Raw genomic sequence first — 27001 nt, 5'->3', positions numbered from 1 at the left:
TTGTCCAGCATGTCTCAGACTGAAGTATGCAAAGCAGAGAGAAAACACTACACAGACAGCAATGGTTCAGGTGCTAATTCGACTTCCACAGTCAAATTTCTCCCCTACCACAGCTTCTCTATTTGGCCTCCAGCAAATCACATAATTTTTCTAATCCTCTGCTCCTTTTGCGTAAAACGGAGCCAAAGGTTTTGTGTTTTTACCTTTTGGAGAGGGTATGATGGCTAAGTAATTTAGAAATCATGAGGTGCTTGGATACTACATCTAAGCCTACAGCTTCAGTCTGGTGCCATCAAAGCACATATTACCACTAAAAAAAAAAAAAAAAAAAGAAAAAAAAAAGACTTCTGCTGTCTGGGCCCACAAACCCAGAACCACACGGGTTTGGAAACAAGGTCCCACTTGGGAGGAGGTACAGATACGGCTGTGCAGGGGTGAAGGAGGTACCAGCATGCTATTGTATCTAGTAACATACTAGCACATGCTGAAACAACAGCCTTCTGCATCATTCTGCTTTGGGGTTAGCCTGGGGAGGAAGGGCAAAATCTTGCCTTTCCTCACACAAAGATTGAAAGGCAAAGCTAAAATCCCCCTCCAATCTTTTCAGGGTGTAACAGAGGGGCAAACCCCTCCAAGGAGGCTGAGGGAGCCTGTCTCTCTAGTTAGGAGTACTCAGTGTGGCAAACACTGTTTGTCACAGGACAGGGGAGCTGTGGTATTGCAGCTGCCTCGCTGTGCGCAGGGATGTTATTCTGCCTCTAGATTTGTGGTCTGATGTTCCTGAACATTTGCAATCTCTGAGTGAGCCCGTAAGCCTTTAGTTTTATCACATTAACATGGAAAGGTGTTGGCTGTCTTCAGACTGCTCCGGGGATATTTGAAGCAAAGGGATAAAGTTTTGCAAGCAAAGAAGGTCCAAAATAACAATGTTTTCTTCCCATTAACACCAACCACCCCTTCCGTGATGGGTGTTCACTGGGAAATGAATTGGTGCTGCCCATCCCTAATAGGATTCCAGAGCTGAAACCACCCACACAAGCAAGGCTAATGCCATCACTTGCCAGACCTCTCAAAAATAAAAAAAGTAGTTGTGGACTTGGTGCAAATTGAATCACAGCTGCCAGATTCCCCCTGGGGATGCAGGAGATGAGGGCTCCCTTCAAGCCTAGTTTTCTGCTAGGGAACCATGGCTGTCCTGGAGAGCATCATCTTGCGGGCAAGCAGCTTCATCCCTAACCCACAGAGACGGGGATGTTGTCTTGCCAGCGTGTTCCCACTGATATGCTATTGCTGTCATTGAGATGGAGCCTTTTGGCGACCTCAAGGACTTGTGCTGGTGTGGTATTGTGCTCTGCCACAAAATGACCTCCCTCATATGGTGAGAACTTCACTTGCTGTATTTTTGTCTTCCTCCTCCGACCTCATTCCTTTCCCTCAGTACTTCTGCAATATTCCCAAGGCACTTCTGAATCCAGCTGACCTCTGGCCATCTTTAGTCATCCTTCTAGCTGAGTTCGCAGTGGGGAAAATTCCCCTTCACTTATACCATCTCTTTGCCTGAGCTCTGACACGATCTCCGTCTTGGCTTTAAAACTCAAAATTAGGGTGGCCCTTTCCCAAGGAAGCCCCTCTCTGGTGCCAGCTAGGTAAGATGAGAACAGGCAGAAGATCAGTCTGTAGGGCAGACTCTTGCACATCCCCACTGGGCTGCTGCAAGCACTGCTCAGGCGGCGGCAGTTTAACAGAGCCGTTTCTCCCCTTCTCCCCAGCAAGTCGCCCCGCTCGCCCATCTGATAAATGGCAGGTTGGAGGAGTGTTGGCACCGATACTTTGTTTTTAATGCGTTGTTTTTCTAAATTCCCGTCAAATCAGGAGGAAGGGTGTACTCTGGTTCTGCTTCCTTTTGACCTCTCGTTAGCTCTTGGCCTCAAGGGGTGAGGTCTCACGTTTGTGTTTCAGCATGTTTGTAGCGGTGCCGTTCGGCCGGGGGGTTGTTTTGGCATGGCATGGCTTTGTTTTCCTTTCCAAAGATGGGCCTGATGTGGAAGAAGGCAGGGAAAAGTTGAATTAAGAAAAGGCAGCTTTTGCGGTTGGGGCGCAGGATGGAGAGTCAGCAGACGCAGGTTCTATTTCTGGCACCGCAGCAAAACTTCCTGGATGTCGCTGGGCAAGGCTCGCACATCTCCCCCTCGCCTTGCCTCTCTCCCGCCAAACAACGACTGCTCCTGCCGCCCCTCGCCCGCGGGGCACGGGCGGGGGGTGCTGCCGCGCCGGCGGCGGGGGCCGGGCTCTGCCGGAGGGCTGCGGGGCAGCACCGCGACCCCGCAGCATCCTCGGGGGGCACCGCCTGGCCCGGCGCTGGCTACCGCAACCCGCTCAATAAAGCCCCCTCGGCCTTGCCACGGAGCGCCGGCCCCCGCCCCCCCCTCCTCGCTCGCCGGGCCCCCCCCGTTACAAGGCGCCCCTTTGTGCGGGGAGGCGGGGGGCGGCCGGGCCGTGCCCCGGGGGGGAGGGGGGGGCGGGCGGGCGGCGGCGGCCCGGGGGGGCGGGCGGGCGCGCCGGGGGAGGAGACAGGCGGGGAGGGCGGCACAAAAGGGGCTGCTGCAGCCCTGCCCGCCGCTGCTGGTGGGGCTCGGCTCCGCATCGCATCGCATCCTTTCCCGCGGCCGGGAGGAGGTGCCGGGCCGCTCCGCTCCGCGGCGGCGGAGAAGGAGGAGGAGGAAGGCGGCGGGGGGCTGCGGGCTCGCCTCGCCTCGCCTCGCCGCGGCCGGCGCCGAGCCATGCCGGGGGGCGGCGGGCGGGCCGGGGGCGAGCGGCAGCCTCGCCCCGCCGGGGGCCCGGCGGGCACCGACGCTGCGCCGGCCGGGGGTGAGTGAGCGGGCGGGGGGGGGGGGGGCGACGGGGCCGGGGAGGGAGGGGGGGGGGGGGGGGCAGCGCGCACCCGCACTCCCCGGTGGAGCCGCCCCGGGGCGGCGGACGGACGCTGCGGACAGCGGTGGCGGGACCCCCCCCTCGGTCCGTCCCCCACCCGCCGCTGCCGCCACCTGCAAGTTGTGTCTCGGCCCGGGGGTGCGGCGTCATCCCCTGCGGGCCTTCCCCCGCCGAGCCCCCACCTTCCCCCTCCGTATTTATTTATACTAGTGTTATTTTTTTTTATTCTCTTCTCCCACACACACACGCCCCCCCCATAATCCCGGCATCCCCTGCTAGGGAGCATCGCTGCCGGGGAGGAGGGAGGCGATGCTGCCAGCCCCCGGCCCGCAGATGCGGGCTCGCCGGGGCTGGGGGCACCCTCCGGCCGGGGCACTGCAGCGAAGGCCCATCTGCTGCCCGTGCTCGGCTTCCGAGGAGGGCACGGACTGGGGATGCGTGCCAAGCCTGCAGCAAGCGAGAAGGAGTAACAGGAGTGTGTGCGTGGGAGGGAAAACATACATACAAATATATGTGTATCATCATCATCAAACATCCCCTCTCCCCCTGCTCTCTGTCGCTGTGTTAGAGTGCTACAATCTCCCTGTTGGGGGCTGGCTGCAAAGGGACAGGGGCACCCGAATTCTCCTCCCCCCCCCTTGTGCAGGGCTGTCGGGTCATTTGGAGGCTGGAAATAGCTGTGTCCTGCTGGAGTGGCACAGGCTGGCGTAGCTCTGTCCTTGCGAGTTCTGCTCCCCGGGTGAGTGTGACGAGGGTGATGGGGAACAGGCATCTGCTGCAGCTCTAGACTTCCTCAGACAGCTCAGCAAGGGAGGGAGTGCAGGGCAGGATGGGGAAAGGTTCCTCTCAGTGCCTCAGCCCGTGGTTTTTCTCTGGGCATTTCTGCAGGTTGTGTTTCTGTGAGCCGTGCCTGGGTCGTTCTGGAGCCCTGCCTGTTTCCCAGAGCAGACGCTGGGGTCTTGCACCTCTCGCTTCCACCCTGGGGCAGTGCTTGGGTCAGGAGGGAGCCTGCCCTGTCTCCAGCACATGGCATGGGTGCAGAGCACCTCCCTTCCCAGAGAATGGCCCTCCACTTAACTCCAAATCCCTCCCCTTGAGTGGGAAGTTCAAGCCCGTGAAAACACTCGGTGGCACCACTACTAACAAGTATGACTTGAGTCACCAGGAAACCCCAGCCCTGTGCAACAGAATTTCAAGTTCCTGCCTACTCCTGCCCCTGTCTCCTCCACTGCAGCAGGGTGTGAGTCAGCAGGAACTTTACAGGCCCCCTCCCCAAAGGATGGCTTCGTGCTTTGTAGATCCCACCTGCAGAAGTGATGTTTGAGTCCCCCTGGAGCCCATGATTTAGGAAGCACTGACAAGGCCCTGTTGCTGAAGCTTGCTTGCTGCCAGCTCATCTGAGAAGAGCTGAAATAAAGTAGGACCTGCCATTGCTTGACCTACTGAGAGCCATCTTGGGGAAGGGGGAGGAGGAGGGAAAACCAGTGGGCTCCCTATCCTCTAGCACACCTCCAGGTTCCAAAGCTCCACCTAAACACAGCTGTAGCACCTGTGCTGGTTTTTCAGCCTCAGCAGTAGTGCTGGGAACATGTCCTCTAAGCTGGGGTGGGAGAAGAGCGCTCCTTTGAGCTATTCCTGGGGAGCCTCCAGCTTCCCTGTAACATTATAAAGCAAGCTTTGAATGAAAGCCATTATGAACTGCAGAAGAGGAGTGAAGCTGCAACTCTGCCACTGCATGTCATAAAAGTTCCTCAAAGATTTATAGCCCCTCTACACCCTCAGGTGATTTTGCAGTAGTGGTAAGAAATCCACTGCAAGGTGTAACATTCCCTCCCTGCAAGGACTCTCAGTTATACCTGCATAGCTTGTTTATTAATGCCCTGGATAGGGCAATTGCATCCTTAGGAGAGGGGAGGGATTCTGCCTAGCTACAGGTGAGTTTTCTTGCCCTGTTCCTAATGTGGTGGGCCAGCTGCTGCCTTTTGTGCTGGCACACCTTTGGTCCCAGGTGCTGCTGAGGCTTATCGCCATCAGAGGTGCCCAGAACATGGTGGCCCATTTCCAAACTTGGTTCAGGGACTGAGCTGCTACTTGCCTGCCTGCCTCCCTCCCTGCAAATGCCGGTAAGACTGGAAAAAGAGGTGCCTTTGTGTCACACAGGGGTTGCTTTAGCAAGGAGGTAAAGAAGAGGCGTGTGTATTTGCACACGTTAGCTTCAGGGGATGCTCACAACTGTAAAAGCCTATCTAGAATACTTGTGCCCAACATGAGACAGGGATAGCTGGTCTGGAGGGTTGCTGGGGCAGCTCGGTCGTCGCAGAGCCTGCTTGACCTAGGCCAGATGCATGGCAGCAAGCACAGATACGCTTGGTGTGTTTGCCTGGGGAGCGTACCTCTGGAGTTTGTGTGCTCATGTGTTTCCCATACGTCTTGTGTTTACCTTTCTCCTCCTTCTCCCACACACAATTGGTTAAGTATGGTGTGACTTTGTTGCCTGCCAGGTTGGTGTAATGTGCTTATTGCATGTCTTTAAGGGATGCTTGTGTGACAGATGTGGGTGGGTGTTTGCTGGGTGCATGCAGCAATGCACACACGTCCTGCGGGGTGCACTGATCATGGAACGCGTGCACTTCTGTGGAGTTTATGCCCACAATAAGTGTGGCATGTATAAGCAGTCATGGCTACAGCAGTTGTTCAGGACAGCACGCGTAGATGTTATTGTGCATGTTCAGTGCGTGAAGGACACCGTAGGACCGACAAGTTTCTCTCTGTCCCTCACTTGCTTTGACCCATCAGCAAGCAGAGAGATAAACTGTCTCATGGCAGGGTTCGTAGCTGAGTTGTTTTCAGCTTGCTGTGTCTGAGCTTCCTCCTATCTTGAGAATAGCATCTTTAAGGTGCACCTGCTATCACAAATTGACATCTCACCCCCCCCACCCCACCCCCGCCCTTGTATTGGATCATAGTGGTGGAGGAAGGAAGTGGGGGAATTTGGTGATGGATAGATGGGGCAAGCTGGGCCAGCATTCATTCCTAAAGGCTGATTAGGTTTTAGGTGGGGTTAGTTGCTCTAAAATGAGTCCTTTGTACATTGTTGGAATCTGTGACCCAATCAGTGGGATGTAGCTGGAGGAGGTGGTGCTAACGAAGGCTGGTACAGCTGACAATAACTCTGGCAGAGAGGAAGGCGGAGGGGGTACTGACTGGCACAAGAGGCATCTTCACATCTTTAGGTCAGTGTAAGGTGCCTCAAAGGGCTGGTTCATGTTATCAGCCCTGACTGTGGAAGTAAAAGTGTGGCTAGTTGTCCCCACCTGCCTTTCCCTACAACAGTTCTGCAACAAAAGGTTAGGCTACATTGCATTTGTCCTGACAACAGGATGGCATCTTGTGGTACTACAACGAAGCATTACAGTAGGATCTGAAATCTGGGGAAGGTAGGCACATGGGGCAGTGCAATGCAAGGGGACATGGGGGTATGTCTGAGGAATGCCCCTTTCTTGGAAAGGGGGTGACGTATCTGCAGTGCATATGTGGACTGTACAGTCAGGTCTGTGCTGCAGACTGGCCTTGAGGAGCCTTGGCAGAACTGCGTGGAGGGAGCAAGCCTGGGCTCGTGGGCAGTGCTGGGTCAGGTTTGGGGTGCTTTTGATAGAGATAGGCAAGTGTGTTGCTAGGACTGGACTGTACAGGTCAGGGCTGTGCCACAGTAACAGTGCTGTGCGGGGTGCCAGGACCAACTGCTTGTCCCAGGGGCCAGGGCAGAGTTGCAGTCACAGAGCTGCTGAGCTTCCCTTTCTTCTGGAGGAGCTGGGAAGAGATGCTCTGTGGTGGAGCCGTGGTGCAGGGTGCACAAGACCACTCCGTGCTTGCATCCTTGTGAAATGGAGTCTGACTGCAGCTCTCAGGAAGACAAACATCATTTCTTTCATTCCTTTCTGACTTCTTTGCGCTCCCTGCGGTGCTCTTCCTGAAGCACAACAGGTACCTCCTGCTCTTCAAACTTCTGAACACCTGGAACAGGGCAGGCATATTTTATGCTCAGAAACTTGCCTGGTAGAGCTGATGGGTGAAAGGGAGTGCAGCACTGCACTCTGAGCTTTCATCAGGCAGGCTGAAGGATGAAGCCTTACCAAATGCGAGGGCTTGTTCTTGAGCTATGATTTAGGAAGTGATTATTCCCTGCTTCAGGATAGCAAAAGTTACCTGAGCTTCTTGCTGTGGGGCCCTTGGCCTTTCATACTGAGAACCTGCTGACTTGAATAGGCAGCTTGATGAGCTCAGTTAACGGTCCCTGTTTCCCCAGCTAGGGGAGTGCCCAGGCCTGTGTCTAAATAGGCTTTTTTTTAAAAAATCAGCCATGGTTGTGGGGTATGAGCAGACCGAGCCCTGCCAGCAGTCTTTGTCAGCCTGTAACGCACAAGCTGCAAGCAGCAGGAGAGGTGGATGTGGCTGTCCAGAGGGAGACGGGGCAACTCTCTGAGGATCATTTGAGTCTTGCGTTTTATGAGAAAGGTTTCTCTCCAAGGGCCTCAAAGCAACCCATTAAGTTTCCATTAATTAGGCAAGCCCCTTACCTGGAGTATAAAAGTCACTCTCTGATTTCCTGCCCAGTGAAACTGAGGCACAGAGCAAGACTGCAGCATGCCCAGTGGCACACACAGGGGCTCAGCAGGAGAGCACCGATGGAAGTGCAACACCTTTCGTACTTGCTTTGCCCTGGCTGTCTTGGAAATCCCAGATAATGGCTGGGTGCGGGTGCTGAGCCAGAGGTTATTGATAACTTTCTAGTGATTGCCTGGATCCTGCTGCCCTTTTCACCACGGGTACTACCTCCTTCTTGATCGGCTGCCTAATCTATAATCCCAGCTCCCTGCTGCCTTTCCCTTGGAGAGCCATTTTCCCCTTGGTGTGTAAATCATATGGTTCGGGCCAGGGTTAGCGAGCAGAATCAGACTGTTATCTCTTTAAGGCTTTGGGGTGATTTTTTATCTCGGGATATTGCTGCATGTGTCTTGCATGATACCAAAGCTGCAGCAAGCAGATTTGAAGCATACCGAAAGACTAATGCAAATTAGACTCTCTGCATAACGGCTTCAGCAACTGTGAAACCTGTGATCTAAACACAGGTATATGCTACGCTGACTTTATCTGCGTTAGGATCCCCTGTTTCGGCATGCAGATACTGGAACTGAACAGAAAGCAAGAGAGAAAGCATGGCAAAAAGACATGAAAGGGAGCCTTTCTCCTAGATGCCGAGCCCTTTAAGAAAGAAGGGGAAGGTAAGCTATTGCCCTGAGATTTTAAGCTGTTTCTGCTGAGGCTGAAGAGAGGGCTACGGTAGCACTTTCCATTCCTCCTTCCTCTGGCACAAATGCTTCTGGGTGGGCAGCAGCGAAAAGGAGGAGGATGGAGGCCTGTGCGGACTGAGCATGTTGGACACAGACAGATCTTGGAGGCTGCAGGAGCCGGGAGAGGTAGGGCTTTGGAAGAAGGGTTTGCCTGCACAGGGGCTGAGAGCGGATGGTGCTCGCTGTGTACGAGGAAGTCCTGTTTTTGTGGAGCTCGTAGTGCGAGGGCCAGCTCTGAGGCAGAGCAAAGGGCAGGGTAAATCAGGAGAACAGTGCCCTGGAGTGATCAGCATGAGCTGCATGCTGTTGCTTAATGACCCCATTGCTGAGGGAAACCTCGGTGGCCCTGATATTCAGGGAGGCAGTTTTCTCTCTGCTTTCAGCTCAGCCTTCCCCATACGTTATTTGTGCTAGCAAAACCGTTCCTTCTTTACTGCCTCCAGAGTGTTTTCAGTTCCCTTTTCTGCTTCCCACCTGCCCCAGCAGTCGTCTCCTCCCTGCCTTGCTGTGCCAGTGCTGTCCAGCTGCAGCTCTTGCCAGCTAACCACGATCGATGGAGGCAAGATGTACCAAGCAGCCTTGCTTGAAGGGGACATGATTTGCTGCTTTTTCTCCTGGGGCCACATGAGGTCTCTGGAGAAGAGGTGGGTTAAAGGAATTGATGTTTCCCCATCAGCCCTGTGTCCTCAGCTACCCTAAATATGTGCTGTTGTTTGGTGCAGGCCTGACAGCAAGTGGCTGTTGTGCTCTCGGATATGTGCTATTGGCACAGAGCCTATGTGGCCTCAAAATCCCTATCTAGCAGCAACTTCTGGAGCAAGGGTTGACCACACCTGCATTCAGCTTGGCCAGGGGGATGATGGGATTGCTTTTGCATAATTTAGCAGTCTCTTGAATTATTTATAGTGCAGTTGTGCTCTGGAACAGAGTCTTCTCGCTGGGGGGAGGGAAGGGGAGTTTGTCAGGCATCCAGAGTCTATCACCTAGCGATGAGGAAGTGCTGTGGGTTTCCTTTCTGCCCATGTTTGTTCCCATATGCCTCCGTGCTGCTGAACTGCCCTGAAAATCCAGTTCTAGTTTCCACATCACTGAGGTGTATGGTACAGTGGAGCATCTCCATGACTGGGGACTGTGCAAGAGGTTCCTGAGTTTGGAGCCTTGTCTTTGCAGTGAAGAGATGGTGTGAAGCTGGTGCTTAGATTTGGTCCCTGACTCAATTACAGGGCTGTGCTGTGGATCTGGGGCAGGGATCATCGGGACTGCTCTCTAAAATATTCAGATATTTGAGAGCATTTTTTTCTTTTGAAGGCCCATCTTGTCCTGCCAAAGTGTGTTTTAGCTTTGGCATGACACAGTCCATTGGACTTTACAAGAGATCATCAGGACCTGAAGACTTGGAATATCAGGTGGTTGAGCAGCAAACTGTGCAGCTGAAATTCCCATAATTTCTCAGTGATTAAACCCTGAAGAACAACCAGTTGAGGGCAGAGGGAGACTGGTGCAGTTTTTTACAGGCTCTTGCAGCAGAGGAGCATTGTGAAGATGAGCTCGGTGGTCTGAGCACCCACCCCAGCTATGTATGAGTTGAATGCCCATTGGCCCTCTGCCTCACTGTGACAGGTTGCTGTACCATGCAGATGGGCTGTCCCGCTCCTGCCCTGCTTGTCCTGGCGACCTCAGCATGACCACGGCTTCCCCCCCTGCACTGCACATACTTCTTGTTCGCTACCAATTTTCATGGTGTGCTTACACATTAGTTTTGTCTTCCTCCTCTCCTTCCTTTCTGACTTGGCTGTGGCAGCTGACTTCTCAGAGTTCAATATAAATGTTTGTGTTACTGAAGACCTGAAAGGGGAGGGAAGGCGCTGAGGGTGGAGAGGGAAAGGAACTTGGCCTGTAGTCAAGTGATTGTGGCAGTAAGCTGCTCTGTCTACTGTTGAGCAGAAACGCTCAGCTTCCCTGTTTTTATCTGCCCAGTGTCAGTTTGTGGCTTTTGCATTTGGGGAAGAGTTGGCCAGACAATCACCAGATGTCCCTTGGACAAGCTGTGCTGTCCCACCTAGCCCTGGCCTGGTTCTTGAGTTCTTCAGCCTGAAACAAAACCCAGTCTTTCATCGAATGGTTTTACCTCTTGTCAGGGATGTCAGCAACTGGCTAAATGCAAAATTCCTCCTCATCCCTCTCAAGAAATAACGTGAAGACAAATGGTCCCAAAACCTGTATGATGTTCAGGATGACATTTGATTCACTGATGAAGACTAGCTCTCTCCCTCTTTCCCCATAGACCTGCTCAAGTTATTTCCGCTTGGTTTAATCTGGAGATCAGGGTACTGCTTTGCTTAGTGAAAGGGAATGTTTGTACAGAAGAAGTAAACATATTGTTGAGACCCAGGCCTGCTGCAATGCCTGTAAACAACATCCAGCCGTCTGTGGGAGGCAGAAGAGAGATTTATGTGACCCTGAGTTAAGTGCATTAGGAGGCTTTTGATTTCATTCTGGGAAACTGCCCCTTTTTGTGGTACCATATGCCTGTTACCGGCATAGAGCCATTACTGAAGATTTGATTCGTGTGGATTTAATCCGAAGGGCTGTGATGCTGCAATCAGAAGGATTACATAAGCAGGGGGTTGTCTCTGCAAGCCAGAGCCCGAAGTGCTCTACAGAGCCCTGCGAGCCCGTGCCCTTTGTCCACCCCAGAGGTAGGAGTCCGGGCTGATTCACTTCTGCCTTGGGGCAAGGCATTGAAGAGCTCTCTGCCTATCAGGGCTTTCTTTCTGAAAATAATAACAAAGTGGAGTGGCAGCGGGGGATCCAGGCAGCACTGTGTCGAGGTCTTGCTTAAGTCTTGAAAGAGGAAATGAAGAACAAAGGCAGAAGAGACAAATAAATAAGGGTCTGTTCTTGGTCCAAGAAAAATTCCCATGGGTTTGTGTAACATTCTCGGGAAGGCACGACACTCCCAGGACTGGAGTTAGTTTCTGAGAAATAAAAGGAAAGGGGAAAGAGGCGAGAGAACAAGGAGGGGGGGTCAGGGATGGGCAGGAGAGAAGGAGGGAGAGACACCCTAGAGAAACCTCTCAGCATGGAGTCAGGTTTCTCTGGCTGTTCCCGGTGAAGAGGGGTTAATGCTCTTTGCATGGGATTGGCTGGTCACCAGACATTCAGAGAAGAGGGGGATCTGGGGGCTGCCAAGTGGGACCCCTGTGGCCTGAAAGGAGGGGAGGAGGGGAAGGAAGAGGCTGGGAATGCTCTTCCAAACAGTAATAGATCGGCTACTGTGGGAAAGTGAGCACACTGCCAAACCCCAAGTGGTTGGTGATGGATGGGGGAGGAAGGAGAGTGGGGATGGAGGGCCAGCTCTTCTCCGTGGCTGCTAGGATCTTGCTGCTGTTCCATAGCCTCTCTTTATTTATTGTCTTCCTGGGGTTTAATTACTCCCCTCCTTGATCCGTCTTGGAGAGCTTTTATCCTGGGGATGCACAAACAACTGCCACCTGCTTCAAAAATAGCTGGAGGCAACATGGTTTCTGCCTGCCTCTGTGGGTCTGTGCACTCTACCCATCTCCATGGCATCAAGTGCTCCTTGCCTCCTTAATTCTTTAACTGCCTTGCTCTGCGCCCACGGGGCACCCTCCTCACCTTCCTCTGGGCTGTTCAGCCTGCATCTGCCTGTTAGTTGGACTGTTAAACAGTCCCCAGGAACTCTCCTGCTTTCCTTTGCACAGAGGTTATGTGCATGGTCTGGCATGCGCTCTTCACCCATGGATCCTCAGCTCTGACCATAATCTTGACTGCTCATCCTGATGCTGTTCTCAGGATTTGTGACTTGTACTCTACTGGCTTGGCATACATGGACTGCCTGCCAGGATCTGCTTTGAAAGCAGTTACCTGCTGCTGCTTCTTCCAGATCCCTACCTGAGATGTGCTCCTTCCCTGATGCTGCTGGGAGGAGTTAGCAAGCTCGTGGTAGTTGAATGGGGGCCTCACTGGAGATTTGGTTAGATGAACAGCGCTTTAAAAAGTCCTGTAATTTTGAGTGTCTGAGGATGTATCTACATGATATCACAGTTTTGGTGAGAAGTTAACTGGTGAAATAACTTAGAAAGTTTCTTCTGGTCAGCTGCTTGTTCCCATGCCTAGGCACTTCTCTTGAAGTTTATTTTTAACCCAGTTAGATCTGCTGCTGATTTGGCTTTACAAAGCAGACTTTCATACAATTGACAACTTGAATTCATACAACTGACAACTGAGGGGTGGTGAGCTGTGAAGGTGGTGAGTGAGGGGAGAGAACCTATGAAACAACAGCCTGTGTTACCACACGCCTCACTTGAGGTCTCTGAAAGCATGATTTTCTTTTATCCTCAGACAAAATGGTTTTGTCCTGTCCCTCTCTGCAAGACACCAAGACTAGCTGGGAGTTCTTGCATACTTCTTTGATTACCCCATGGCCTGTCCAGGACATAAGTTGCTTTTTTGTGTAGTTTCGTCCCTTTTTCCTTTCCTGTTCTTCATCTCATGATGGAGCATTCCTTCCCTGTAAGATACCAATGTCCAGAAGCAAAAGAACTAGCCAACTCCATTTTGCACTGCTGTAACTGCTGCGCTTGAAGCAGTGAGCATCAGCAGTACTGTATTTGGCTGGGAAAATGGTCTTGCATCCTTGGGGGGTGTGTGTGTGTACTAGAGAGTGCAATGAGCAATGCCTCAGCTCTCCCTCTGATGTCCTGAGAGACCCAGTCTTGGAGCCAAGTGGTGATGCAATCTCCAGGGCCATCCCAGCAGTCTTTGTGGAACCAGATGTTTTGAGGAGGCAGTAAGCAGGATTGAGGAAGACTCCTTCCAGGATATCAGGCATAAGTGAAGGAGAGAAGAGGATAGAATTGCTGCTTCTCCTTTAGCAGAAAGAGCGCTTAGACTAGTGGTGCTAAGAAATAAAAATTGTGGCTTCTGAGAGTGTCTGAAGGATCAGAGTGTGCCAAGGCATCTCTGGAACCATGGAAATACCTATGGTGTGACTGGCTTTAGCTGGAGAGAGGAGATTAGTTACAAGGGATCCCAGTACAGCTGAAGGATACTGAGAAGAATATTTGATAGTTTCCAGTGGAGTTGGAAATCCAGCTTGAAGTTTTCTTTAGCATGCAGTACTGTACCCTTGTGTTGTCCAAGTCCTTGGATAAAATTAAATTGGCGTCTCATAGGTCCTTATTGGATTTCAGTAGAGTTTTTTAGTCTTCTCTGAGCAGATCTTCTTTTAAACCGGGGGCTGGAGAATTATATAATTATGCTGCTATTAGTATTATGGTAGTTACAGTAAGAACAATCTGTTCAAGAAGAGGGTTTTATAATGGACTCTGAAGATGTTCAGATGCTGGTCTATTCTGCTGACTTCTGTCAACAAAGACCACTTTACCTCCAGGTCCTCTGTGTTCTGTACAGAGGGTTAAGAGCTGCTTTGTCCCAGAGTGTACAGGTATCTTGATGTGGCCTTTAAAATAACCAAAGTTTAGCCCACCAAAGAGCAGGACAAGACACTTGAGAGAACAGTTGAAACAGTGAAAACCTATGGAAAGTGCAGAGTCCAAAAGGTACTGTGCTTCCAGGAGCTGAAGGAGGAGGTGAGTAGCCTCAGTACTTAAAAAGCTGGAGTCTTTGTATTGTGTCCATCTTAATTTCTGTATGCAGCAGATTGTAGCTACTGGCATGGAGCACTTTGGTTTCCTACAAGAGCACATAGGAGAAGACACCTGTTTCCTTTTTGACTACAGATGCTACTGGTCAGTTAAGGCCTATCAAAGCCTTGCACACAGTCTGGAGGCTTATGGTTGATGTAATGTATATCATGTGTCTGCCTTCACTGGGAAGGGGAAGGCAATGCCTTTGTTTCTCAGCTGTGCTCTCACCTTTCTCCGGCCAGCCTCACCTTAGCCTTGCATAGATTCACCCTTTAGCTGTCTGGTTTTTTTCCTGCATCCAGTTTTCTTTCTGGCTTGATGAAACCCATTAATGGTATGTGGATGACAGCTCTGGAAGTCAAATGGATGCTATGGTGGCACCCTGTTGAGAGCGGTCACCTTATCTGCTCACTTCACTGTTGGAAGGGAGGGACGATGCTTAGGACAGAGCCTCGCTCTCCTGTAGCCTGACCTTACTTGAAGAGTAACTGTGCTTGATGGCTTGCTCCAGCTTGTCCTGGCAGCAAGTCAATGGCACCTTGTGGTCAGTTGCTTCTAAGCCGCAAAGGAAGCGCATAGCATGAGATATTGCTGTTTTGCATTAGCGCTGTGGACAGCAGCTCTTGATGAAGGTGATGGAAGAATATTGTATTTCGACCTTGAAACTTGAATGGAAACAGATATGGACCTGCTTGTATTCAAACCATCTTGTACTGTGACTGCCAGAACTTCCTGCTGTGACATCATCCTAGCTTGCAGTCCTTGAAAACACCATGGCATCCTTCATGTGAGAGAATTGCTGAGCCCTAGCTACCTTCTGATACATCCTGCTTCTCTCCACTTTCCCTGCTGTCCAGTTTTGTAGGATAACCTTCTCTTCCTGTCCTCATGCAAAGCGCAGTCCTGCTGTCCCTGAGCTAGTCACACTTCAGTTGTACACAAATAGTAGGTTTTATAGTTTTCTCCTTCTGTGGGAATTCACAGGACAAAAGTAACTTGAGGTTTTAGTGTTTTGAGGTATGGTAACCCCAATGCATGTTGTGATTGCTGTGCCCTGTGGATGGCAGGTAGATCTGGTACTTTAGAAGTGTGGAGCCTGTTCATTTGTCTCTAGCTGGAGCAGAGAGGGAGGGTTTAGTTGTCAGTGTGGAGTGGGGGATGGAAGTCATGCTGGATTTTAATCTGCCATGTGAAAGCAATTCTAATTTGAATTGTTGTTTTGTGTTGAAGTGTCTGAGTGATGGACAAATATGTTACTGCATGGGTGTTATGGGATAACTTTAGGCAGAGGAGATGAGCATCTCTGTATCGGGGAAAAACAGAACCTTCTACTCTGACTTGTCCTTCACAGCAGCTTTTTTCCTGTAACCACAGGAGATGTCTAGGGAGTCTTGAGTCCCATGCCCTAACAAGATGGAGTGTGGGGTATCATGCATTCAGTGGCCTGTTGCATGGCTTCTTGCCAGTGTCTTCCAGAAAAGAAGATTAAGACTGGTGAACTGCCAGCTCTTAGTGGTGCGTATCTTTCTCTCTGGCTCCTTGAAAATTCAGGATATGATTTCAGGATGGTATAAATCAACTGGTCACTTGATATAATGGCAAAGTAAAACGGTAACAGGTGCCTGGGGATAACTCATGCATACCGCTTCTAGCTTTCCTCCTCTGAAAGCCCTTCCCCTGCATGGTAGAGACATAACTTCAAGCAAGGAAATATCAAAGGGATCCCTTACAAAAAGAAGCTTTCAGCTTGTCTTGCCGAGACTGAATGTTGCTGAAGCGGTTTATAACTGCGTGTTCCCTAAAGAGCTTTGTCTTAATGGAGCTGACTGTCCATACTCCTTCTGGCTTTTTCTTCTACTTGAACATTAAAGCTTTTCTTGCTGTTGTTTTTAACCTGAGAGCAACTTGATCATTCTCCCTGAGATCAAGTTGACTTTTTTTTTTCCCCTCCTCACTCAAAATTGTCAGAAGGGAAATATCTCTTCTTGCTGTTTTGTGTATTTCTGGTAACTGATGGCTGCTTTGTGACAGAGCGGCTGGACTCTTTTATGACAAGCTGAGATGTCTACCTGATGATACCTCCTTTCTCATTTCCACCACTTGTAAGCGTTCTGCATGGGGAAGGTGGGTAATAACATCTTCCTCCCCTACTGGCCTTTGTCACCAATTAGCTACCACTGAAAGACACATCTTTCACTACAGTGCTGATCAGAGGATATGGGAAGGGATATGTGACTGATGGTTTTTAGCATCTCAGCCCATCCAAGGGTGCATGAGCTCTTGCCACTCCCCAGCAGAGGAATCCCTGGCATGTAAGAATGGAGGTGGGCTCCTGGGGAAGAGGTTTTGAAGAGGACACAGCTTGCTGCTTTGCTTCCCTCCTTTTAGGAGGGAATAGGAAATGGGTTCATGTTCCCACTCCCTAACAAAGGCAACTGAGCAGTGAAAATTGCCTCCTGGGACATGTCAGCAGCAAAACAGCAGAGGGTACTGCAGGGCCAGCTTGCTTTGGCAGAGCTGGAGGAGGGCTGTGCACGCCAGCCTCTCCCAGGCGCAGACTGCAATAACAGGGAGGCAATGCAGCTGTGCACAGGCTGAGTTTTGCCAGTGGGTGAAGAGCTGCAGAGCCGTGTGCTGAGCCTGACAGATACTGATGTATGCAAATGTCAAGTGAGAAAAATATGCTTTACTTCCGAAAACTATGTGTCCTGCTATGTTGACACGGCACACCACATTCCAGAAAGTGAAGCAGTTTGTTGAATGTCAACAGTTACAACCTTTTGTCTGGGGAATTTACCATGGCACAAGGATCATCACAGCCATCTGGGAAGACGATGGAGGTGTGCCTTGTGTGGCTCCTTCAGCACCTGCCCTCTGTCCTGAGATGGCCCAGAGGAAGCTGGCTGCCCTGCATTTCTGTGTCCTGTAGGAACTGGAGTGAAACCAGCATTACCTAGCAGCCATTGGGATTGCCTTATTGGAGCAGGTCAGCTGTTCATCTCACCCAGGTTTCAGCATCTGAGAGAGCAACCTGATGTCTGGAGGTAATGCCTCGGAGGAAATGCAGGACACCTGATTGAAGAAAGCTGTACTAATTTACCAGTGAGGGACATTTTCTCCTGACAGCCAGTCACTGCTAATTTAGTGGTTTCAGCTTCCTTGTGCCCTTCTCTTCCCCACACTTCAAGACAAAGCAAAAACTGGTGACATTCAAGGAAGAGGCACTGGATACTCCTCTACCTTGCAAGTGATCTCGCTGTTCCAGCAAGATATTAACGGGGCCTTAAGAAAAAAAAAAAAAAGAAAAATAAATACCCTGGACACAATGAGATGCTGTTGGGGGTTTCTGCAGCCCCTTGTTTTGCCCCCATGAAGAAAGCTTGACAGCAAGCCCCAACATGGTCCTTCATGGCTTTGAACAACAGAACATCCAGCCCCTTCATGACTGGGTCACCACAAAGATGGCCTTCCACAAGCTGGGCCATGAGGTCAGGCCGTGGAGCCGTGGCAGGTAGGTGCAGGAGGTGAGGGCCTGCCCTGGCATGGCCCCCTGAGGAGAGCTGCCCTTTCTTCCTTACCAGCCTGCCTGACGAGTTGACCTCCTGGGGCTGCACAAAGCCAGAACCCTGCCCCTTCGCTGACCTGTGTCATGTCAAAGTATGTCAAAAACTGTAATAAACATTAACAAATAGGATCAAGCTATCTCTCTTTTTCTTGGGTTTTTTGTTTTAATTTTTTTCCCTCCCATGGCAGTGCTGTAACTTTTCTGCCAGCTTCAGCAGTCTCCCCCTTCAGAGCTTGACATGGGGCTCCTCACTCTGCCATGGAAGCATGGGGGATGGCATCAGTTGGACGGTGGTTCTCACTAAAAAGGTGACCACGAAGTGTCCAGAAACGCTTGTGCTGAGCTGTAATGTATAACTGCAGACAATCCTGTGCTGCAAGGTATAACTGCGGACAATCCCTCTACCAAAGTCCGTATCGGAGCCATCTGTAGAGCGCCAGATATGTTTTCCTTTGGGCAGTTGCCATCTGTCTAAATGCTTTATGGCTTTTCACTTTAGTATTAAATTTTCTCCAAGTTAATCAGTAAACGCGCTTTGCTGTATTTTACTTAAGACCCTCTGAAGCGGTGGGAGCAGGCTGGGTGCTTCTTCCCTCTGCTCCCACACTGGGACATATGTTGGCTGTGAGGAGCCCTGGGGCAGAGGAGCTGGACAGCCCCTGTGTGGGGCTGGTGGTGTGAGGCAGCTCCTCCGTGCCCCCCAGGAGGGAGGACTGCCTCCTGCAAAGGCGTCACCAGCTCCTTTGCACGCTGGTGGAGGGTTTATAAATAATGGCATGGGGTGTGTGGTGCCTCTTGGGAACTTTGGCCCTGGAAGGGGGACGGCACCAGGGCAGAGAGCTGCCATGGGGAAGAGTGTTGTGGAGGGGGCACAGCAGTGTGTGCTGTATGCGTGGCGCTTGGAGGGGGTCTCTGCCTCTTCACCTGCCAAGGCATAAAGGGTTTCATGCTCCAGGGAGGAGAGGACAGCCTCTGCGTTGAAAAGGGCTCTTGGGTGACCTTGTTCCCTGCCCATCTTTGCCCCAACTTTCCCTTCTCTAAACAGCAGAAGGTGAGTGCCTTTTCTCCTTTTCCTTGGTGAAGCATTGGGTGAGCTTAGTTTTTCTTTTCTTTTTTTTTTGTCCCTTTTATGGATTGTAGTCTTCAATCACTTCTCTGCCTGACAGCAGCTCTGTGCTCCCTGCCTGGGCTGGAGGAGGGGAGGTGGTGTAGGGAGAGGATGAAGGCAATATTTCATGTTGTTTGGAAGGAAGGGCTCTGCACCACTGGCTTCTTGCTGGCCTGACATGGATCTGTCATGGTGGCACAGTATTACCAGTGGAGACAGCTAGACGTTTATTTTAGTCACCTTGATCCAGATAAACCTCAGCATCTGGTCCACAGAAAATTAAAAACAAAGGGCAACATTTGGAGATACAGTGAACTTGAAAAGGACGAGAGAAGAGTAAAAGTGACACAATCTTTTTTTTTTTCCCCTGCTCCCCCATGTGAACTTGGGTAACATTTCCTAGGAACAAGGGTGGTTTTTAGGGCGTGTGTTGAGCAAACACTGAAAAGATCTGGGGAACATAGGTGTGTTCCTGGCTCGGGCAGCCTGGCTAATGATCTCAGTCTTTTAAAACTGCCTCTCTTACACTGGTCACATTTCAACCGTGTACCCCCTACTCCGTCTTGTCCCTCCTGCTCTCTCTTCATTTTCCCCCAACCCTCTGGTGATGCAGGGACTGCGGAAGCTTATGTTCATTTTGTTTCCATCAATGAATAGGGACAAATCTGCCAAATACGGTGAGTTCCTGGTACTGTGGATTTCCCGTCTTTCTACCCTGTTGTCTGTACCTTTCTTGTCTTTGTGAGTTTATAAGACTGTGACTAATCTAGAAGAGGTTCAGCTTGGTGTAGCCCAGCCAAGGCAAAAGACCCACTGAAGATGGCAGGGGGTGGGGGGAGTAGTTCTTGGATTCGGGTCTCAAAAGATGCATGCTGAATTTGAGCCAGCTTTCTGCCATCCCCAACCCATCTTTCTACCAATGATAAACTTTTTGCACTTCAGTAACTATTGAATGTGACTTTCCTTTTCATGGCTTTTCCACAGGATGAAGATGAGACGCCATAAGCTCTTTCTGACTCTCTGCATGGCTGGTCTCTGCCTCATCTCCTTCTTGCACTTCCTCAAGGCCCTTTCCTATGTCACCTTCCCCCGGGAGCTGGCTTCGCTTAGTCCCAACCTTGTCTCCAGCTTCTTCTGGAACAATGCCCCCGTCACACCTCAGGTCAGCCCTGAGCCAGGGGGTGCGGAGTTTCTCCGCACACCCCTGTACTCCCACTCCCCCTTGCTCCAGCCCCTGCCTCCCAGCAGAGCCAGCGAAGAGCTGCACAAAGTTGAGTTCGTGCTGCCAGAAGACACAACAGAATATTTTGTCCGTACCAAAGCCGGTGGCGTTTGCTTTAAACCAGGCACCAAGGTGTTGGAGAAGCCACCCGTGGGAGGGCGGGCAGAGGAGCGAACAGATGGCGCAGCTTCGGGGCGGCCAGCTCGCAAACCGCTGAGTGCCAGTGGGACCAAGCGGCGCAAGTGGGTGGAGTGTGTGTGCTTGCCAGGCTGGCACGGCCCCAGCTGCGGGGTCCCCACTGTGGTCCAGTACTCCAACCTGCCCACCAAGGACCGCCTCGTGCCACGGGAGATCCCCCGGCGGGTCATCAACGCTATCAATGTCAACCATGAGTTTGACCTGCTGGATGTCCGCTTCCACGAGCTGGGAGACGTGGTGGATGCCTTCGTGGTGTGTGAGTCGAACTTCACAGCCTATGGAGAGCCGCGGCCCCTCAAGTTCCGTGAGATGCTCCTCAACGGCTCCTTCGACTACATCCGTCACAAGGTACTCTACGTCTTTCTGGACCACTTCCCCCCTGGTGGCCGCCAGGACGGCTGGATTGCTGACGATTACCTGCGCACCTTTCTCACCCGGGATGGCATCTCTCGCCTCCGCAACCTGCGCCCAGACGATGTCTTCATCATTGATGATGCCGATGAAATCCCAGCCCGTGATGGCGTGCTCTTCCTCAAGCTCTACGATGGCTGGACAGAACCCTTCGCCTTTCACATGCGCAAGTCGCTCTACGGCTTCTTCTGGAAGCAACCAGGCACCTTGGAGGTGGTCTCAGGCTGCACCATGGGGATGCTCCAGGCTGTCTATGCTACCGACGGGATCCGTCTGCGGCGCCGTGAGTACTACACCATGCCTGGCTTTCGGCAGTACGAGAACAGCACAGGACACATCCTGGTGCAGTGGTCGCTGGGCAGCCCCCTTCACTTTGCTGGCTGGCACTGCTCCTGGTGTTTCACCCCAGAGGGGATCTACTTCAAACTGGTGTCGGCCCAGAACGGGGACTTCCCGCGCTGGGGTGACTATGAGGATAAACGAGACCTCAATTATATCCGGGAGCTGATCCGGACTGGTGGCTGGTTTGATGGTACTACGCAGGAGTATCCCCCCGCCGACCCCAAGGAGCAGATGTATGCTCCCAAGTACTTGCTCAAGAACTACCAGCGGTTCCGCTACTTGTTGGAGAACCCCTACCGAAAAGCGGAGGGTGCTGGGTGAGGCCGCCAGGGCTTGTGTGGGAAATCAGAACTTCACAACAAAGGGAAAGAGTTGGGTGTTTTCTTCTGTTCCTTTTTTTGTTTTTGTTGGTTCTGGGTGGAGTGTGCCATTTCTCTGGGGTCTCTGTTCTGTTTCCCTTCCTTCTCTTCTTCCCTTCATCCCAGGGTAACCCTGGGGACACGAATTCCTCAGTCGTGTGATGGGCAGGAGGAGGAGAGATATTTGGGACCTACTCTGGCAGTAGCATAAAGACTTTCCTGTGTCTCCCGGACCTCTCCTGCTGGCTGGACAGAATCTCTGCAGCCAGCTGGCGGATTTTCCTCTGGGAGAGGTTGGGAGGGTCCCATGGGGAGAGGGGGCAGCTGTTCCTGTCCACCCTCGTCCTTTGTGGATCGGAGCAAGCACAGATGCGAGCCTGGGCTATTCAGTGAGCATGTGAGTCAGCAGGCACAAACTGATGCGAGTGGTCATGTGTGCAGATGTGTGTCACAGGCATTTTTGGGATGAGTGAATGTGGAAAAGCATCTAAGTATGCGTTTATTTTTTTGTATACCTCTATATTCAAAGAGTATTTTGGGGAAGGAAAATCCTTTGCTTCCAAGGTGTTCTCCCCAAGATGCCGCTTTCTCCTGCAGGCTTAATGCATCTGTTCTGGGCTCTGTCTTTGCTTGATACTCTCCAGGATACAGTCCTGTAGCAGGCAGATGGGAAGCAGAGGAGAAAGCTGATTTTTAAAATTTTTTTTTAAAACTCCTTTTTCACCCCTACCCCCACAACACTGCACTGGCTTGGCCCACAGAAGCTGAAGCATCTTCCCTGCAGTATGTGCTTCTACTGGGGCTGGGATAAGCTGCAGGGGAGTTAATCAGATGGTGGGAGTGTATGTTTACAAGTGCATGGTTTCCTATGTGCATGAGTGCTAACATGCATGGTTTTGGTATGCACGTGGGCGTTTGTTACCAGTATTGGGGGGGAACGGGACATAGTTGGGTTTGGGTGTGTGTGCTTTCAGGAAATGGTGGGATCCAGAAGCTGTGATCTCTGTCTTGGCATGGATGACTTTTTGGGAAATTCATAGGAGAGGGCCAGGGAGAGCATTGGCTCTGCAAAGCAGTGCTACACATGTGGGACTGTTGGGTGCCTCTCTGGCTGCCTCTGTAGCCCTGCAGGCTGTGTCTGTTGCAGGGTTGCTGCTTACATGTGTTGGCTATTCCTTCTTGCCATGGGGTAAAAAGGAGAGGAGAAGGGCAAAGCTCTGAGTCAGCAGCGGGTGTTGTGGGGAAGCACAAAGCCTGTCAAGGCACAGGATCCATCTGTCTGCTGTTAGGGTGTGAGGGAGCTTGTGGAGAAATGGGCCATGGGCAGATTCCCCCTGGGGTCAAGAGACTGTTTTGGGACAATCATGCAATCCAGAGAGCATGTGCAGCCCACACATGCAGCCTGGGCAGTGCAGACAAGACCATGAAGAGGAGAAGGGATCTAGGAGGATGCTAGTTGCAGCTGGTTGGGCCAGTGTATGCTCAGAGTTTGCCAGGTAGTCAGGATCTAGCCTGCCGTTGTATTGAATTGGTTCAGCCCACTGAGGAGGCAGATCCACGTCTCCACCCTTACCACCCTTCCTTAGCATATGGCTTGACAGGGTGCCCAGAGCCTGGGCTGTAGCAGGCAGAGGGTGAAAAACATGAGGAACTTGCTCTGTTAGCCCTGCAATGGAAAGACTGGCTCATGTTCCAAGCAGAGAAGTGAGGATCATATAGAGGAGGAGGAGGAAAATGTCATAAGGAAGAATGACCCTGACATCAGGCCAGCTGTGTGAAGCAGGAGGGTTTCCATTGCCATTAACTCACTCTGTCAGGGCTCCATACTCCTGTGTTGCCCAGCCCACTCCCACCCTTGTGCCTCATTCCTATCTCTGTATCTCTCTCTTTTTCCCTCCTATTCCCCTCTCTAGAGAAGTGAAAAACATCAACAAAAATAACTCGATTGCCTAATAAGACTGAGACTGGAACAGAATGAAGATTAATTTCTTTTTCTGATCAAACTGAGATAGAGTTCATTTTAGCTCCTTCCACATCTCATGTGCCATAATGCCTGCTTAGAAGAACTGAAGGACCCTCTTTTTTTTTGTTGTTTGTTTTTTAAATCACTGTTCTCATTTCTGTGTCTTCCCTACGGGTAGAAAAGCCCCTTTGGGAAATGAGTAGAGGGAGAAGCTTTGGTAGGCAGAATGCTCTTCCCACAAAGGGAAGCTGTGGCGTTAAGTCCAGACTTCTTGATGCAGCAGGAGGAAGGCTTGTCACAGTCATGGGGTCCTTGTGCCAAGCAACTGCATGGAGGTCTTGAGCATAGAGAGATTATAGAGAAATGGGGACCCAGCTGAGAAAGGAGGAGCCTGTGTTGAGCAAGATGAGAGCAGTAGCAGTGAGGCTGCACCACAAGGGGAACAATGCTTTCCCCAGGGGCAGCTGGAGGAGAGGAGGTGTGTTACCTCACGTGATTCAGTAGCAGAAAAGTGTGGAAGGAAGAAGATATTTCTCATTTTTACCCTTGGAAGGGAGCCTGAGATCTGCTCTCAGACCTTTGGCTTTACCTTATCTCAGTGACAACACAAGCCCAGTGCCAGACCTTGCTGAAGACAGGAGAGAAAAAGAAATCAGTCTTTTCATGGGTGCTTTGGCAGCACCAGAGCCCCATGAAGCAGGGGCTAAAGTGCATGCATGCTGGGGCTGCACCTCGTTATCTTCTACAGTGGGAGCAGCCTCTCCTGTGATACCAGCCCTTCCCATGCATGGGTGTCCTTGGGGATTTTTAGTGCACTGCAAGTCACACTTTCCTTGCCTGAGGTATGGCCCTTGTCTCTTGGGAGTTTCACGTGAGCCCACAGCTGCAATACCTGGTTCTCCTATTCGTGAAGTACAGCCTGTTGCCTTTTCTTCCCTCTCCTCCATTATTTGTTGCATCATTCTGCACCTCTCCCTCTGAATTGCCTCTCCCTTCTGCCCCCTCGGGCAGGAGGAGAAGGTCCTGCTGGAATAGCAGCACTGGGGCTCTTCTGGAGGACTCTGGCCCTGTCTTCATCGTGGACTTACTGACTTCCTTATTCTTAGGAAATTAAAACAGACTTCTGTTGTGGTGGGAGGAATGGGCTTTACAGATAAAATGCATTTTATTTTTGTTTCTCTTTTTCAAGAATCGTTTAAACATTTTTTGATTTAAGGCCAAACCAGTCAGTGTTTCTGTCTAATTTGTCTGGCTAACCCTGTGTTTATTATCCTTAGAGAGCTAGAGTACTTGTCATTAAAAATCTTCCTTCTTGTCCCTGGAGGGGGTGGGGACTAGCAAGATGACTTTTGCACAGTGATTTCCCAAGGAGGTGGCTTGCCCTCAGTCCAGCCTTGCCTGTACTGCTGTGCCAGGACCTCCGTGGCCAGCACACAGGGGGCACAGCCACCCTTCCAGACATCTTCCACAAGAGGGAACCCAAAAGCATGTGGGTGTGTGGGGTGGTGAGAGAGGCAGAGGAGGCGGCAGGTTTGTATCAGATCCTCATTTCCCAGTGCTGAACTCTTGAGATGAGTGTTCAGGCTCCTTGATCTTGTCTGAACCAGGTCCTGAGGTGTGAGAAGGGAAGGACTAAAAAACACCACACTGCCCCTGGGCTGGAACTGGAATCAGACCACCAGAGCCTGATGTCTGTTGGTTGTTGCAGCCATGATTATTGAAGCCATGTGCCTGCTGCCTCTCTGGGAGCAAAGCCCTCTGGTGAAGGGAGGGAAAGGATTGCCAGCCTTTCCCTGCAGCCCTCTTTTAGCTCTGTCCTTTTTCTTCTCCAGAACCTTTCCACCTTCAGATTAATTGGTGCAAAGGAGGGCCAGATAGTAGATGAAGCAATGAGTGGCATCCCAAGCCTTGGTCTTCTCCTTATGTCTGCCCATCTCTGTTCTTGGCTTTCCTTGTGCTTCCCACCCAAAAAAGGGATTGTGTGCCCATGCATGGCTTTGGACTGGGGAACTAATCTTCCTCCTTTGCTCTAAGTGAAAGGAAGGACATGGGCTTTGGTGGACCTGCAGCCGGTGAGCTTGCTAAAGCAGAGGGAACAGGGCAGGTCAGCCGTCTTTGCCCCTCTGGAGGACTGCAGTTAATGCCGTACCCAAGTGATGGACAGAAAAGATGGGGTGGTTTTGTGCCTGTGTGGTTGGTATGAAGGACAACATGCTCAAGTCCACTCTCGCTGTTGCTTTCTCTGATTCCTGTGTCCTGCTGAAGTGTTTGCTGTTGTGCACTCAGGCCAGCCTGCTCTTCACGTCTCTGTGGCAGGTAAACGAGGGGAACTTGTGGCCTCCAGGTAACATATGAGTCAGGATGGAGGAAGAGTGTCAGAGCAGAACGGGTATTTGTTTCCCTTCTGCCCTCCTTGGTGTATCCTTGTGGGGTGGTAGTGTCTTTTCTCCTCCCGGACATCCCCATGGCTCTGTCCCTGTCTCCCAGCTCCTGCCAGCAATCTCTGTGGCTGCTATGCCTCTGCACTGTGAAGAAATGCGTCCGGGGTCACTCCTGGTCCCATTAGCGAACACTGGTGGTGAAGGGGGAAGGGATGGCTCATCCTGGCTTCACTGACCTCAAACCTTGGTGAGAAAGGAGGGAAGTGAGTGGGAGAATGGATCCTGAATACTTCCATCGTTGTGTTCTCCCCACCCCCCTAAGAAAACTCCCTTCTGATTTCTGAGACATTGGACACACTTGCTCTTATTATGGAAAGAGAGGGGGAGCTAGAGGTAAGGGGGTGGCAGGAGGGCTCAGATCCAGCACCAAGAAAGGAGAGCTGTTTCTAATGCAATACACTGACATTTAAAGCTTTGGGGACTACAGATAATGGATTAAGAAGGGATCTGAAATACTCTGAGACTAAGAATTCAAACCACTGTTTTTTTCCTTCCTGTGTGGATGATGATGCAGTATCATCCTGGAGGTAGTCCAGCAGCACTACCGAGCCTGAGGTCTGCCTGGACCTACTGGTGGTGTTGCCCCTGGGGTGGCCCCAGAACACCCTGCTTTGGCAAAAGAATGTGTGGACTTGCCTAAAATAAAAAAAGAGAAAATAAGAGCGTCTGCAAAGCTCCTTTCAACTCTGTAATTTATAAACAGCAAGTAATAATGAACTTTTTGTAAGGATAAATCGAGTGTACATTCTGAAATCATTTTCTCTGTAAATGGTTGGATTTCATTTCACCCTTAAAGGGATGCTTAAAAGGAGGAGATAATAAAAATTAAAAAATTTACAAAGTATGAAAGGAAACCAAGGTGTGTGTGTGTGTGTCAGCTTTTATTTCTTGGCAGAGGGGCCGCTGGACAACGGAGTGAGGGAGGTTGCTTCCCACCTTGGCAGGACCATGTTCCTGAGAAGGGAGATTGAGGGGGAGCCTGGCTGGTTTGGGGAATGATTCCTGATTTTGTAGGCCTAGGTCAGACCTAATCTTCTGCATGTTAGGTGAGTATGAGCACGTAAAGGCACATGAGCAGGCAATGATGGCTACTAAGCGGCTCTGGGAAGAGCTGGTGGATGTAGGAACCAGCATCATGGCTCATGAAATGGTCCCTTGTCACCATCTTCCCCTCCTTAGATACATCCACTTTTTCAAGTAAAACTGTAGAAGATCTGGAGCCCCAAATTAAACCTCCTGACTGCAGAAATGTCTCTCTGGTGGCTGACTTTTGGCACGGTGCATGAGAGAACATGACCTCCTTGTTTTGGCTTATTTTTAAACCTGTCTAATATAATTTTGGCTGTTCCCATTGCTTTGTATCAAAGCCTGGTCCTGCTCTGAATCCTCCTAAGCATCTGGCCTCAGCAGTGCCTTTGGCAAGGGCCTTTTGCAAGCT

General features: G+C 51.1%; 1 protein-coding gene across 4 annotated transcripts; it reads left to right on the top strand.

Annotated features, from left to right (window-relative positions):
- The first annotated feature begins 2625 nt into the window (after nt 1-2625).
- Nucleotides 2626-26417, top strand: MGAT3 (beta-1,4-mannosyl-glycoprotein 4-beta-N-acetylglucosaminyltransferase). 4 transcript variants are annotated; one of them, XM_074871121.1, is made up of 2 exons: nt 2626-2868; nt 19612-26417. In XM_074871121.1, exon 2 carries the CDS (start codon nt 19613-19615, stop codon nt 21119-21121), a length of 1509 nt encoding a protein of 502 aa, XP_074727222.1. In that variant the 5' UTR covers nt 2626-2868; nt 19612; the 3' UTR covers nt 21122-26417. The 4 variants fall into 4 exon arrangements, with proteins under 4 accessions (XP_074727222.1, XP_074727223.1, XP_074727224.1 ...); XM_074871122.1 differs by lacking the exon at nt 2626-2868 and adding an exon at nt 7928-8213; XM_074871123.1 differs by lacking the exon at nt 2626-2868 and adding an exon at nt 8255-8408.
- The last annotated feature ends 584 nt before the right edge of the window (nt 26418-27001 follow it).

The sequence above is a fragment of the Strix uralensis genome, chromosome 5 (assembly GCF_047716275.1).
Source record: "Strix uralensis isolate ZFMK-TIS-50842 chromosome 5, bStrUra1, whole genome shotgun sequence".
In the NCBI taxonomy this organism is placed as follows: domain Eukaryota; kingdom Metazoa; phylum Chordata; class Aves; order Strigiformes; family Strigidae; genus Strix; species Strix uralensis.
The sequence above is the reverse complement of the archived record's forward strand: the minus strand, read 5'-3'. Positions and strand labels throughout refer to the sequence as shown.